A 14,777-nucleotide genomic window follows, 5' to 3' on the forward strand; every position below is an offset into this window, starting at 1 on the left:
ATTGCTTGGAATACCTCTGCATGGCTTTGGGACTGTGTACAGGTCAGAACACTGCGTTTTAAGAAAACGGTATTGAAATGTAAGGATACTGATGTATCCCCAAAGCTGGTTGTGCACCGTCAGTTACCAGAGATGATACCCAAAACCTAATCAGACATGAGCAGCAGGGCACGCTGGCAGACCAAACAGTGGTCCTGCCATGCCAGGGCATGATGTGATGGAGAGCAGGATGGCAGCTGGATCCTGACCAAGCAGCTGCTCCGTAGACATCCTCCCTGTATACTCCACTGGTGTACAGAAACTTAGGTGTGGAACTTAATCCCCTTCTAAATGGGGATTATACGGACTATTTTATTTTACTAATATTCCATAACAATGTGGAGGTACTGCAGTATGAAAAAAGTAAATGTCTTGGCTTGTTTTTTTTCAATATATGTGTATGAACAGTCATTCAGATTAGGTCTGGAGGCTCTTGTCTGAAAAAGGTAAGCTCGTTCCAGTTGAGCCCTCTAGGCTTAACTTCAAAAGGATGAGTCTGTCCCTTTTGTGTGGGATCGTGCATAGGTTGGACTCATTCATAGCAGCGTAGCGACTCCTAGTTGTGCTCAAGGAGTGCTGTACTGTAATGCTTTGCCTTGCTTTGCAGAAGTTTGTTCTGCTCCAAGACGTGGGGTGACTCTCTCTATGCGTTCCTTTCAGATACTCTTCTCATTGACTATCAGTTCACCTTCAGCCTTTCTCAAGAGGATGATCGCTATTACACAGCAATCAACTTTGTAGCAACACCTGAAGAGGTAAATTCTCTACTTTCTCTTTAAACATCACCCTTTGGATTTATGGTTGTCTTTTCCTGGCCACGGACAGGATGAGTTTTACAGTATGGTGAGTCTCCAGAGGTGGTCTTTTAACGTGGCATGTGTGTCCAGTTCCACAAAGCAACAAGATATTTTTGAGCTTTGCTTGGCCACGCAGTTTCAAATATCCACAGTAAAATTTCATAGGAACCACAGCTGATTTTTTTTACAGTTGTTTAAACAACTACTGAGCAATTCTAGTTTTGATTGCTGTTCAACACATACCTCGTGTATCTGTTCTTCTTGTTTTATGCACATGACTTGTTTTGTTCTTTATTATGCTTTCCTTGGGGAGGAGAATACTGCTTTCAGAAAATGGAAATAGTTTTCTAGGCTGTCATTTGCTTAATGTGATGATGCTTGATGTATTTGCTTCACGTAAATAACAAATTCCAAGATTTTTTTGTCAGTGAAGGTTTGCTAGAAAACAGTACAGTAAAATTGCTTATCGTAAAAATTATTTTTTATTCTTTTTTTTTTTCCCCTAGCAAAACAGAGACCTGGACATGTTCATCAACGCATCTAAAAATTTCAACCTCAATATTACTTGGTCAACAAGTTTTGCAGGTAAAATTAGCATGATCTAAGTTGCTTGGTACATTGTTTCAGTTATCAGTTTTTGACAAACACAATTTTAATTGAGGAAACGTCTGTCATTACCCATGAACTTGCTATATAATGCTCTTTAATGCTAGGCTTGGGGGCAGAAGTAAAATGTTAAAAAGAACAATGTTTTTCCATCTTAATGGTGTATTTTGGAAACAGTGGAGGAGCTAATTTAATTTTTAGGAACGTGATATTTTGGCATACAGTGATTTTGATAGTGCAGTGCAGCTTAACACTGTCATGTTCAGATGAATGGTTAATTTTATAGCATTATTATTCTGGATGGTTGGCTCTTTTTATTTGTCACTTAAAATATGCATTGAAACATCTTTTCTTGTTGCTTCTTAACATTTGAAAACAGCTGGCACACAGGCTGGGGAGGAAATTCCAGTTGTTTCAAGAACTAATATAAAAGAATACAAGGACAGCTTCTCCAATGAGAAATTTGATTTCCGCAACAATCCAAACATCACTTTCTTTGTTTACGTCAGCAATTTCACCTGGCCAATAAAAATACAGGTAGGAGTTCTTGACACGCGTACAATTCTTTAAAAGTATGTTGTTTCTCTTGAGCAATGTGGCAATTTCAGTGATCTGTTTGTTCTCCAAACTGTGAGAATTCAAGTTGTGTTTTTGCAGTGGAAAATTTCACTAACCTTGCATATTCAAAAGTAATTGTGCAGGCGTAACAGTGCGGGGAATATTAAGCTGATAAGGGGACAGCGGAAGCTCCTACTGTTCCAAAATAAGGAGGATGGCTAAGAAAAACAAGACAAGCACTTGCAAAATGAGTAAAACCAAAACGTCACGGGCTCTCTAGTCACAAGAGAAGAAGGAAAAAAAAAAAAGGAAAAGGAGAAATTAATGGTTGGTCAAATAAAATTGTACCTATATGGTATAGTAGTAAGCGTGGAGTAGTTTGTGAACCTGTAGTACTCTGCCAATGAGGATACAGGGGACGAATTAAGCGTCGGATAATAGGGAATATAAGGTTATGACATACTTTTGCTGTGCACTCCTGCTTGCATGATGCCCAGCATTGCAATCATGAATAAAAGAGCTACTTCACTGAGATCCTTGCCTGAGCCTGGGTTATTGGCTGCAGATTGTTTCTCACAAAATGGAACCAGGTCTCAGTGTAATCCTTCAGCAGAGAAAGGGTTTCGATGTTCCTGATTAAGAGCACAAAGGTGTTGCTGTCTGACATTACTCAACCCAGTGGATCTGAAAATGTGCTGTGAAGTCAAGTGGGATGCCTGATTATTAATTGGGCTATGTTCTTAATCAGGGCTTTGGCTTTAAAGGTGTACATCTTGATGCTGAGGAAAGCAACAAAGACAGCCAAAAAACAAGCCCGGAATGAGAATACCCAAATGTTCTCAGTGTCTCTTTTTAACATCTTGTTCTTTAAAGGCACAGCTGGAGGGCCATCCCTCTTTCTCCTTGTGCTGCCAAAGACCCGTGGTACCTGCAGAATAAGATCAAGTTCATTCTTTCCCTTAATTCGGTGCAGTCAGTTAACACACACGTTGCCTCCGGTGTCAGACTGTCTGATGATAATGCTAATGCTGCAGAAGCAGTGGATGAAGCTTGGTGGATCATGAAAACACTCATAGATCACAGACTGCAATCACAGACTCTGCAACTGCTGCTGCAGCTAATAATTCAGAGCAGCCTTGGGCACCTTCTTGCTCTGGGCTAATCCAAGTATCAACGCACGGTGTACTCAGAGTGATACAGGGTCCTTTTGAAGGGTAAAGCAACTACTGGGTCTGGAACAGAGATCTCAGATGAGGCTCTGCATATCTGATGAATTTGAATTCCTACATTTGACCAAGTTTCTTTAAATAAAAAAAAAGGCATCAGTCAATCTCCACCCTTATTCAACCAATCTAACCAATTACCAAATGAAAACTGGCAACTTCACAAGGATTTACTTGATATTTCAGTCATGTCTGGTGCAGAAACTCACTGTTGGGGTCACTTCCAACAAAGATTATACACATTGTTATAATATTGAGCGAAGAAATGAGGTCCACCTGGAAAAATGCCCTTAGGCTATGTTTTTCAAGGTGTTTCCTGAACTTTTCTGAAAACATTAAGAATACTTGTGAAATGTCCGCTTTACCTTCTGGTAAAGAGTGGTTTTAAACGCTTAGGAGACTTTGTATTGTTGGTAGATTTTGTTCCTTGTAATACCGCTAACATTATTGGTAATCATTCTCTGGTTTCTGCTTTACCAGTTGTAAAGTCTTAGTTCATTATCAGGTCCTAAGTTTTAGATGTGAAGGGATTTGCAAGAACTGCGAGTTTATGTCATTGGCTACACAAGCAGCAAGCGCTGAGGCAGGCTCAGGGTTTTCCGATTAGTGCAGCTCTCAGTAGAGCAAGTGAAGTCCTGTGTACAAAGTCAGGCACTTGCACGATGATTTATTTAAATTTTCAGGCATCTCTTCTATCAAATTGGTAATCACAGCTGTCAGAAAGAAATACATAATTTATTTTATAACTTGCAGGTTGTACGTTGACTGATATCAGTGTTGACTGTTGGCCTTCCACAATCAGTGCTGGACCTACCTTACCCTGAATTATTTACTTTGCTATTTCTTGTTCAAAGCTGGGTGTTACAACTTAGTAGGTGTTTAAGAACCATACTGATTCCTGTCCCTTAAGCTTTACTGTGCTTAGTCTAATGTCCATCCTATTTGTACTTACAGTGAATTTCTGCATGCTTTTCCAATGCCAGCATGGTCACTAAGCTTGAACGTCCCCTCTGTCTCCTTGTTCGACAGCGAGGTCTCCTGCCTTCCCTGGAGGTGTTCAGACAGCTCATCTCTTCTCTCAGCCTTCAGATTTGTTGGCTTAAGTAAGAGGAACCCGCATTCAAACAGGTTATTCAGGTGCTTGGTTGCCTCATTTGTTTCTCCTCTGTGCTTGTTTGGATCATCTCACTTGTACAGTTTTGGTCGGCCTTGTTTAAGGGTACGTAGATAGGTCTCACTGTTTCCTTGTACAGCAGTGTTTCTAGATCCTTTATGGACCTTTCTAGGTTCTTTTATGGCAGTATTTTGCTTTGCTCGTTCTCATGGCTGCAGTGATTAATAGTCCTTATTCATTTTAATATGGACTAATATACCCCGTTCTTTTACATCCTTGCCTGCCAACTGATGAGCTCCCAGCCTTGAGAGCGAACATTCTTCTCAGTCCCTAATAGCGTCGTAAAATGTTATCCTGCTGCTGTTACTGGATAATATTGCCAGCCCTAAAGATCATCTAGTTTTTCCTTCGGTGTTATTCTTTCCTATATTTTTACTGTTAATCCCCTTCAACTTTGTCAGCAGAGCGTATGATTAGCACACTTTTTTGGGGTCTGTCATTAATGAGGACATCTTTTTTTGCTATGAGGGTGGTGAGACCCTGCCCAGGCTGCCCCAAGGAGCTGTGGCTGCCCCATCCCTGGCAGTGCCCAAGGCCAGGCCTCATGGGGCTGGGGAGGATCTGAGGTCCCTTCCAACCCAAACTGTTTTGTGATTCTGTGAAAGGTCAAAGCCTGTCCAGACACCATCCTTGAACAACTGACTTCTGTCCCTTTTAACCTCTGTGACTCTTGAAATAACCCTCACCATCTGTATCTTACCCAAGAACTCTTCCAACATAGCCGTGCATTGAAAGCCGTAAGGAAATCTGGATTAGCTCAACTGCACTTCTTAGGTCTACAAAACTAATTTTTTTTTTTTAGAAGCAGCGGGTTGACACAGCACACTTTACCATTGTCAACTCTCTTGATGAATTCCATTTTTTTGTTTACTTCTTCAGTTCTTGCATTCAAAACGCGTTCTGAAACTTGTGTACTATTTACGTCTTGGGAACGTGAATATGTAGATTCTCCCTCCTCCTCTAAATTCAAGTTTTAAATTTTCCATAGTGCCATGCTCGGCTGGGTAGATTGCTTTAACAGCCTTGCTACTACCAGAGGCGTTATTTCATGTGCCATTTCTTTTGGAGTGCCGGGATGAATGCTGTTTGCTTCCAGTGACTTTGAACATACCAAAACATTTGCGTTTTGTATCCACCTTGGTTTGCGTCTCTTTCTATAACCTCGCTCCCATTGGGCTCTTTGCCGTGCACCTACGTTCAGTGTCCTTGTCCTTAATGAAAGCTCTAATTTAGTTTAAGGGATATAGCTGATGGGTTTTAATCTCTCGCCTACCCTTACAGCGTATCCTCTTCACTTTCCCTTTATGGTCTCCTTTACTTGCAGGGCTGAAACATCTCTTGCTATTTTGTTTATCGTTTGCTGAGCTCTGGCACAGCTTGACATTCAGCAGTTCTTATTTTATCTCTGTACCACTTGCTGGCTTCTAAGACATTGCTAATGAATCCCATCCTCTCCATAATATGTAGATGCTTTAATTGTTCCTAATGTCCTTTTAGAGGTTAGTTTTGAGTTAGCTTTCAAATAGTTTTGCATCTTTAACCTGAGAGAAATACTTAGAAGGCTGCTTTCCCATTCCTTATCTCCTTGGTCCACTTAATTTTACTGTCTTATTTAATTTCTTGCTGTTAAAAAGAGTGAACTTTGATTCCGTTACAACACCTTCCTTGTTTTATCCTTAATTTAATCTGAATGTGCTAGCGTGCACTCAATCCATGGTAATTTTTATATCTTCTTAATGTCCTTGTTACTTGCCAAAACGAAGGCTAAAATAGCGTCAGCTCTTATTGTATGAGAGGCTCTTTTTGTGCAGAAGCCTGGCAGTAACAGCACAGCCCGGAGTATATTCCTTCCAATTACTATTAACATATGCACTTCAGTTTATACCTACGACATTTTTTTCCCCAAACTGACATTTTTCGGACTTCTTTCTCTGAATACCTGTTGGTGTGGAAAATCTCAACTCTTTCTCGTGTTAGCAATAGCCAACCGTCATCGCTGCCTTCAGCCTCTGTTGTCCTTCCCTGCACCTCCTTTGGGTGGAGAGCCCATCGTGGCTCTCCGTGCCATTCCTCCCTCCTTGCTCACAGCGACTCCGCGGTCTTGCTTGTCTGGCTGTGCATGAAACCAGTTTTTTTCCTGCATTATTTAACGTTTGTGATGCTCGTCCGCGTTTTACATCCTAAGTTTGACAAACAGCAAGGTCTTGATTGTTTGCTACGTCTACTCGTGAGAGTTGTCCTGTCTCCGTCACAAAGAGCCTATAGCCATATAGATTTGCTTTTGGCTGGTGTGATGCTGAGCTTTTGGTCCGTTTTCCATCTGGTGTAACTGTGCTCTCAGGTTTGGTGCCACTTGAAAGCGTTTTCACACTGGCTGCTAAGACACCATAGTTTGACACTACACTTCTCACGCCGCCCCGGGGTGCTGCTTTACTTGAAGGTTTCTTTTCCCTCCTCACCATCCTGGTAATTTTTTCAGACCAGTTGATGAGTAGGAGGTGATGTTATAAAAAGTTACGGTTCCACAGAGAAAAAAAAAAAAAAAAACAAACTAGGGAAAAGGGAAAATGCAATTAAAAATAAATAAATAATATGATTTGTCTCCAGGACTCATGGGGTCCTTTCAGGTCTTGTGCAATCTTCCCTGGTGGATTGAGCTGCCCTCCATTGCCCTTAATTGCAATCTGTGTTCCTACCTGTCCTTTCTACACCTCTTTCCTATTTGCTTTATCTTTTCCTTTTTTTTTTTTTTTGTAAAGTCTGGGCTCTCTGCAGAAGTTTATCTTCAATCAGATGAAATAGAAGATAACTCAAGGTATGGATTTTTGGGACAAAAGCTTCCTAGCAATTGATCCTTGATTGGGGTTCACTGCAAGATTTAAGATAGAGCCACGGGGTGACTGCTCGCTTCGTGACCACTCTGCTTTCCTGGCTGCTCCTTCTGCACTCACCCTCTGTTCCTTTCTTCTTGGGAAGAGTTTTTATTCGGGCCTTTCCCATACTGCTTCTCTTAGCTCTTTTGTAAATATTTCCTCTGCAGTTTGGATTTAGTCCTTCAGGGCAAGCAGACTTGTTAATTAAAACTACATGTTGCAGTATGGCCAGGACACAAACTGTTTTTCTTATCTCAGAGACTGTCTCCTACAGTTTTGCTCATTGCAGTTGCATTCTTAAGCTTTTTTGCAGCTACAGAACATGTTTCAATTTAGCTTTCAAAATTAGAGTGTTTTCAATATAAGAAGTGTGATGAAGTTGGTGAAACTCTGCTACTGCCAGACTGCTGATGTGAAATACTTGAAAATATTGCAGCGTACACATTTTGTTTGGTCTGTTCCTGTGCAGAAAAGTATATCCAGCCAGTGTGCGTATATATTTTTTTTCTGTGTTTGAATAGTTTAATAAATAGTTGTTTTATGTGCTGTGTGCTCCCTTACCCTGACTTGTTTTCCATTTAGATACACTAGAAGTAGTGATTTTACTTATATTGGAAATGTTACAAAAGAAAACTTTAGAAATTGACAGTCTTTATTGCAGAGCAGCTAAGCTACAATCCACATTATTATTTTTGAACGTAATTTTCTTTATTCTGAAGCCATTGATTGAGGTCTGTCTCTCTTTCCCTCTCTTGTTGCCTTGCTGAATCTGGACTCGGAGTATAAATGCTCTTTTGTGTTAGAGATAGCTGTGTCCTTGCCAGTGCTGAATTCTGGCTCTTTTTTTTCCTTCTTGCTCCACCTCTCTTCAAAACCACTTCGGTTTGGATTTTTTTTGTTAAGTATATTGGTTTAGGATGCCTTTCCCTGCCTGCTTTAATGACTTGAAATGATTATTCTCTAAAAGAAGTACGGCTGCAAAATGTAGGGAGCCTTCAAAACACAGCAATCCGCTTCCTAATAACTTGTCTGAACGGTTTCCGGTTATGAAAGCTACGTCGCGGAGTTCCCTTAAAACCTTAGTTTGCCAAGCTCTCTTGAAAACCCAGGTAAGGCATCGTCAGAAACGTCTCAATATTTCCATTCTCTTTGCTTTGCAGCTCTTCTCTGCTAATGCACTTAGTCTGGCACAGCCGCGGTGACTTTAGAAGTGCTGTGCAAATCACAGCTGTTCACCTTCCCTTCTTTTGCTTGGAAAGCACTGCCTCAAATGTGCCTTATCATCCGCCGAACTGAGCAGTGCACCTCTTCTAAAGGGACATTAGTGGTGTTTTTCTCTAAACGAGTCATGTAAACACGGTAGGATTTTCCCTCCCCGCCTATTTGATGTGTTTTCTTAATGCGTTGCAACTGCTTTATTATTAATTCAAAATGTATCTTAGGCTAGAAAAAATGCCGTAGAGTTAAAAATAATAACAATAAAAAAAAGCTGTAGAGTATTGCAGTAAGGAACAAGGAAATTCAGTGCGGTAACTTTCATGGGTTTTAAATTCAGATGAAAATGGCTCACTGAGATTTGAAACTGAACTTCTGGATCTGACAAGCAGGTAATGGTGAGAATTTGAAACTCTGATACTTGTGTTAATGCGAGCAGGTTTTACCGATGTTTAAACCAGCAGATATTTACGTGGAACAGATTCCAGTAAGTGCGTCCCTCTCGGGAATGCATCGTGGGTCAAAACGAGAGTTGCTAATCCAGCCAACTTCCACCCCTCCTAATGGCTGTGAGCTCTCTGTCCCCTTACGGCTTAGTCTTGCTGGTGCTTTCTACCACTCACTAAATATAAGCTTGTGTTCTTGTCTTGTTTCATACCCAAACTATTATTTCATGAAAATTCTGTCCCATTTGATTTTAGATTGTACTCTCCCAGAATTCATATCCCTCTCTATAAAGCTTTTTGCATTGATCTCTACTTGCCGAGTGCATGTAGGATGCTTAGGAGCTGATTAAGGAAAAAAACAGTTTGTAATTGTATCATTAACTGGCAATTGCCTCCTCTCTTTCTCTTGTGTTGGTTGAAGTATTTTAATTTGAATGCGCTTAAACGTTAATTATAAGCCAAATGCTTCAAGGGACAAAAAGAGGTGAAGGAATTTTACAGCCTTTTGCATACAAAATATGCTGTTTGCAAAATCTCAGTGGATATTTGCTATATATTGTTTGTTTGGCACTTCATCATCCTGTTGGGCTTCAGAAAAGTGCCACCATGGCTGTGTGGCATCGCTGGCACGGGATGCTTGGTGAAGTGCTGCAACAGCGTTAAGACATCTTACACTGTTTCAGGACTCTTGAGTATTTGAGAATGGGTGGGAAACTTTCAAGTCACTGAAACTGCTGCTTTCTAGCCTGATTTAATAGAGGCTGTAATAGAAAAATAGCTAAAATTGCCTCTGCTGCCTACATTTCTTTAATTTTCAAACTCCTGCATGGGCTGTTGAAGCTTCTTTCAGGGTTCCTCCAGCGGATTTATTTCAGAGCTGCGGGTCTATATAGTCTCTCCTAAAGCTTTATTCCCTTCTACGCAGAAAGTTAATGGAGTGTGGATAGCTTAATTCAGTCACATAATGTGTTGTCGTAATTATTCTAGATATTTCAAATGTGCTGTTTACAATGATGGGAAAATATTTGTGAACCCACTCAAAGTGTCGAACTGCCACATAGTTCATCTGCCGAAATTGTGAATGGTGAACCCAAAGGTGGAAACAATTCATCTCTGTTAAATTGATAGCTGCTTTACAAGGAGCTGCCAAAAGTTCAAGCGCAGAGATTGTTACAAATGGCAGAGCTGAAAATTGAGGACGGTCTGAAATGTGCTGTAATTAAATCAGCCTTTTATTTGCAGCGCTTTCTTTCGGTGCCACGCCGGATGACTGCCACTAACCTGTACGTATACGCGTGCACGTCCGCGGGTTACACAGCTCGCCTGCCGCTGTGCGTACAGAAAGCACGCAGCGTGCGGTGTGCCACCAAATGAAATGTAAACTCTTACATGCAGGCTCTTGGATGACACGCTCTTTAATGAGCTCCCTTCCTTTGGTGCTCTCCCGTCACTGCCTTATGGTGCTTTTGCTAACTTACTGCTGGCATACATATTACCAGGGTGACTGCCTCCGACTTCTGAAGCAAGATGCACATCCGTGCTCCAGTTAGAGCTGCAATTGAGGAAGATTTCCAAGAGGTGGGGAAGCACGATTCCACTCTGGTGAAGCTTTCAGAAGTGCCACTTTCTTCATATATTAGACCAGTGGCTACTAATTTTGCTGTGCTTCTACAACCTCTTCTCGTAAGTCTTAGGGAACAGGCTAGGCTCTGTTTATTCCTGTGCATCAAAAGGTTTCTACGTTGCCTCTCACTGCAGCTGAACAGTTTGCTCTGGGATAGTTTTATTTTCACCTCCTTTGACCTGTAAAACAGCTCCCACTGGTTTACAATCATATGCTGAAAATGTATGTAGGAATGTAAGCAAGCAGATTGCTTTCACGTCTATTTGGCTTTGCAGAGCTGGCAATTATGTGTAAATGTGTCTTTTTCTTAAGCCAGTAGATATTTCCTGTGTTATTATGTAGGCAAAGTTCATGTGGAGCCATATGCTGCTGTTGTCAGCTGTATTTCAGAGCAGAGATGAATTATAAACTAGACTGAGGTTCGTGTAAGGAAGGGCTCTCTGGCTGGGTAAAGCAGGCTGATTTTCCCTAACGCTGAACGTGGCTATTTAAGTGGGCAATAGTAGCCAGTATTTTATAAAGTGCCAGGAATTACATTCCGAAAAAGACTTCACAATCCTCAGGCAAAGCTCTTACTCTGATCTTTATCATCATTAGTTTAATGTTGCGTCGTTCCTGTCCAGCAGCATTTGAATACTGAAATCTTCCAAGTTCTCATTTTTCAAAGGAAATCTCCTTCATTAAAGCAGATTTAGATTAAATTTCTTCTTCTGATACTCGATTCCCCATCCTGCTATTTTTATTGGCGGTCTTACCCATAAAACAGGTGGTCGCCATTAGCGTGAAGCATAATACCAGTTTCAATTAAGCCTTAATTTTACTTGCCATTCCATGTGTAATGTGTGTTGGGAAGCGTTTGGTTATCTCGCAGAGCTGAGTGATGGATGACACGCAGCCAAGAAAAGCTTTGGGGTACGCTCGGCTCTTGCCAGGTGAGGAGCGCGGTAGCCCTCTACTTACCAAAAGAGCTGGAGGAGAGCTGGATCCCACGCTTCCACCTTCCTTTTATTTCAGGCTCCCCACCTCTTGAAGGTGACATGCATACTGCAAGCGGCGATGCTCTCTGGGGTTACCTCTTTGAGGTTTACAGTCTAACTAAAAGGCTTTGATAGTGCACGTAATAAGATAGAGCGAAGAAAGCACACCGCGGTTAAAAAGCAGGGTCTGTAACTGACTCTAATTCCCTGATGCGTCTCTGGAGGAAACATTAGGAATTTGATTCAGGACATAAATATCCTTGAGGACTGGCCACGGCTCGTGGATGTTTCCAGCTTTTCTTTAAATTAATGTTGTTCTGTAATCACAAGCCACAGGTGAATCCAATGAAAGCTCTCAGTAGGGGTAAAGGGATAGAAAAAGTGGCTTTGTTGTTGGCCAAAGAGAATAAAATACATATGGATAGGTAGTGATTGCTTTGATAAAATAATTAGGTAGGCTTGAAACCACACTGAGGCTGGTGATACTGGTAGCTTTCCTGCCGGGTTCTCACTGTGCCTCATGCACCTTTAATTAAGAGTAGTTGTAGGTGATGAGATACAATCATCCTTAGCTCTCTGGGACCCTTCTGTTCCAAAAATGTTCTTTTTCTTTCGCTTCTGAAAGCGCTGGAACGCCAAAGTTGTTTGCCAGTGATGTCCCTTGCCTTTATTTAGACGTAACTGCAGGTGCTTTTGAGCCCCTTTCACTGCATCTCGCTCGCCGTGGTGAGAGGCTTGCTTTAAACCGAACAATGAAACGTAAATCAATTTGTTAATCTGATGAAATTTGCTGTTGAATGTAATTACTTTTGGAGACATGCAATTACATGCTGATTTTCAGAACAGGCAAACTGACATCTTCTGCTGGGGATGGAAGGATTTGAAACAGAACAGTTAAATGATACTTTAAAACATGAAACAGCTGCTTCCTTTTTATCTGCTCCTGCCTTCTTATTTTTGGCATCGACCGATGACATTTTTCTCCTTTTAGAAATTGTTCCCTTTCCTATTAAGTAGCATTTTTGTTACCAGCTTCTTAAATCCTTAAAACAGAAGGTTTCTCTCAAAGACAGTTAACCCTTTCTAGGATGTGTTGCAACTTTAGTGCTTTCTGCTGGAGGTGGTGACTTGAGTTGTCTTGAGAACTGCACAGAATAGATTTTCCCCAAGTGCTGGATAAAACAATAGAAATCCCATACAGCAATACAAGTGTGGAAATAATGGGGTTTATATCTACAAGTCGAGCTGTACTTGGGATGTTCTGTGAGTAGGCTTTTCTCTGCAGTCACATCGTGGTCTGTAGTGTTAATGCTGTGCTGGCATCTGCTTTGGCTGGAAATGTGACACTTGATCACCATGTACTGGAAAGAAAGAAGCTGTACCTGGAAGGAAGGAGGGCTTAAGGCCTTTTCAGTCTGAACCACATTTTTATTTATTTTTGTCTTCCTTTGAAGCTAGAAAAAGTGATGTTTCAGTGCAGGCCACCCAATCTTGGAGGTCTCTTCCAACCTAGATGATTAATGTTTTTTTTTCTTTTTTTTTCTATTGTCTCAATCACATTTAGATGATCTTGGTGTGTTGAAGAAGTAACTCTTCAACTTTGAGCTTTATCATAACATGTTCATGAAGCATTGGAATTCTGGTCATGTGGCTTTTCTAAAACTTCAGCTACAGAAATAAATCAAGTTTAATACCGAGAGAATTTCTTAAGATGAGTTTTCCTCTGGATGCAAGAGTTAAGATGTGTAGGGATTCTCTTACTTTAAAGGAAGCTGATTTCTTTTTTTTTCTTTCAAGTTGCCAGGCTGGAAAGCGTAATATCAAAAAATGTGCAATTAATTTTGAATGGAAGGAAAGCCTGCATTAGACAGGCAGTTAATTTCTGCGTGAGGCCCGGAGTGGTGATGTGCTGGCTGCTTGCAGTTGCTGCACTTCTGAACAGCTCTTCTTGAAAATACAATATGGCACTGCTGAATGTAAATGTAAAACTCAGGTTCAGATGTGTTCCAGAAAATGAGCGATGTGGGCCGTTGCTGGGAAGCTTTTACAGCTACCAAAAGAGCTAGATATATTTCCTAATACAAAAGCTTATTTAAAGAGTCAAAGAATGGTAAGCAGAGTTAATGAAGAGGAGAGAAGTGCACTACCAATAAAATAGAAGAAGCCAGAATACTCAAACGTAACAATAGATACAGCCTCGCTAAACCACTGGGGAAAAATACATCCCGTACTAACACAAGCTGACGAAGCCAGAAAGCTTTTGGCTTGTTTACAGATTCACAGATTCACAGATTCACAGATTTTTCTAGGTTGGAAGAGACCTCAAGATCATCGAGTCCAACCTCCGACCTAACACTAAGTACTCCACTAAACCATATCCCCAAGCTCTACATCTAAACGTCTTTTAAAGACCTCCAGGGATGGTGACTCCACCACCTCCCTGGGCAGCCCGTTCCAATGCTTAATAACCCTTTCGGTAAAGAAGTACTTCCTAACATCCAACCTAAAACTCCCCTGTCGCAACTTTAGCCCATTCCCCCTCGTCCTGTCACCAGGCATGTGGGAGAATAGACCAACCCCCACCTCTCTACAGCCTCCTTTCAGATAACTGTAGAGAGCGATGAGGTCGCCCCTGAGCCTCCTCTTCTCCAGGCTGAACAAGCCCAGCTCCCTCAGCCGCTCCTCGTAAGACTTGTTCTCCAGACCCCTCACCAGCTTGGTCGCCCTTCTCTGGACTCGCTCGAGCACGTCCATGTCCTTCCTGTAGCGAGGGGCCCAAAACTGAACACAGTACTCGAGGTGCGGCCTCACCAGAGCCGAGTACAGGGGCACAATCACTTCCCTCGACCTGCTGGCCACACTGCTTCTTATACAGGCCAGGATGCCGTTGGCCTTCTTGGCCACCTGGGCACACTGCTGGCTCATATTCAGCCGACTATCCACCAATACTCCCAGGTCCTTCTCGGCCAGGCAGCTTTCCAGCCACTCATCTCCCAGCCTGTAGCTCTGCTTGGGGTTGTTGCAGCCCAGGTGCAGGACCCGGCACTTGGCCTTGTTGAACTTCATGCAGTTGACCTCAGCCCATCGCTCCAGCCTATGCAGATCCTCCTGCAGAGCCTTCCTGCCCTCGAGCAGATCGACACACGCACTTAGCTTGGTGTCATCTGCAAACTTACTGAGGGTGCACTGGACGCCCTCATCCAGATCATCGATAAAGATATTAAAGAGGACCGGCCCCAGTACCG

General features: G+C 41.9%; 1 protein-coding gene across 1 annotated transcript in view; it reads left to right on the forward strand.

Annotated features, from left to right (window-relative positions):
• ATRN (attractin) overlaps window positions 1-14,777 on the forward strand; it is a 151,017-nt gene that overhangs the window by 80,797 nt on the left and 55,443 nt on the right. The window contains exons 22-24 of the mRNA XM_083834774.1: window positions 700-794; window positions 1,343-1,421; window positions 1,822-1,979. Coding sequence (XP_083690900.1) covers window positions 700-794; window positions 1,343-1,421; window positions 1,822-1,979 — 332 coding nt within the window. The remainder of the gene's footprint in view (window positions 1-699; window positions 795-1,342; window positions 1,422-1,821; window positions 1,980-14,777) is intronic.

Source organism: Anser anser, assembly GCF_964211835.1.
Source record: "Anser anser genome assembly, chromosome: 4".
Taxonomy (NCBI): domain Eukaryota; kingdom Metazoa; phylum Chordata; class Aves; order Anseriformes; family Anatidae; genus Anser; species Anser anser.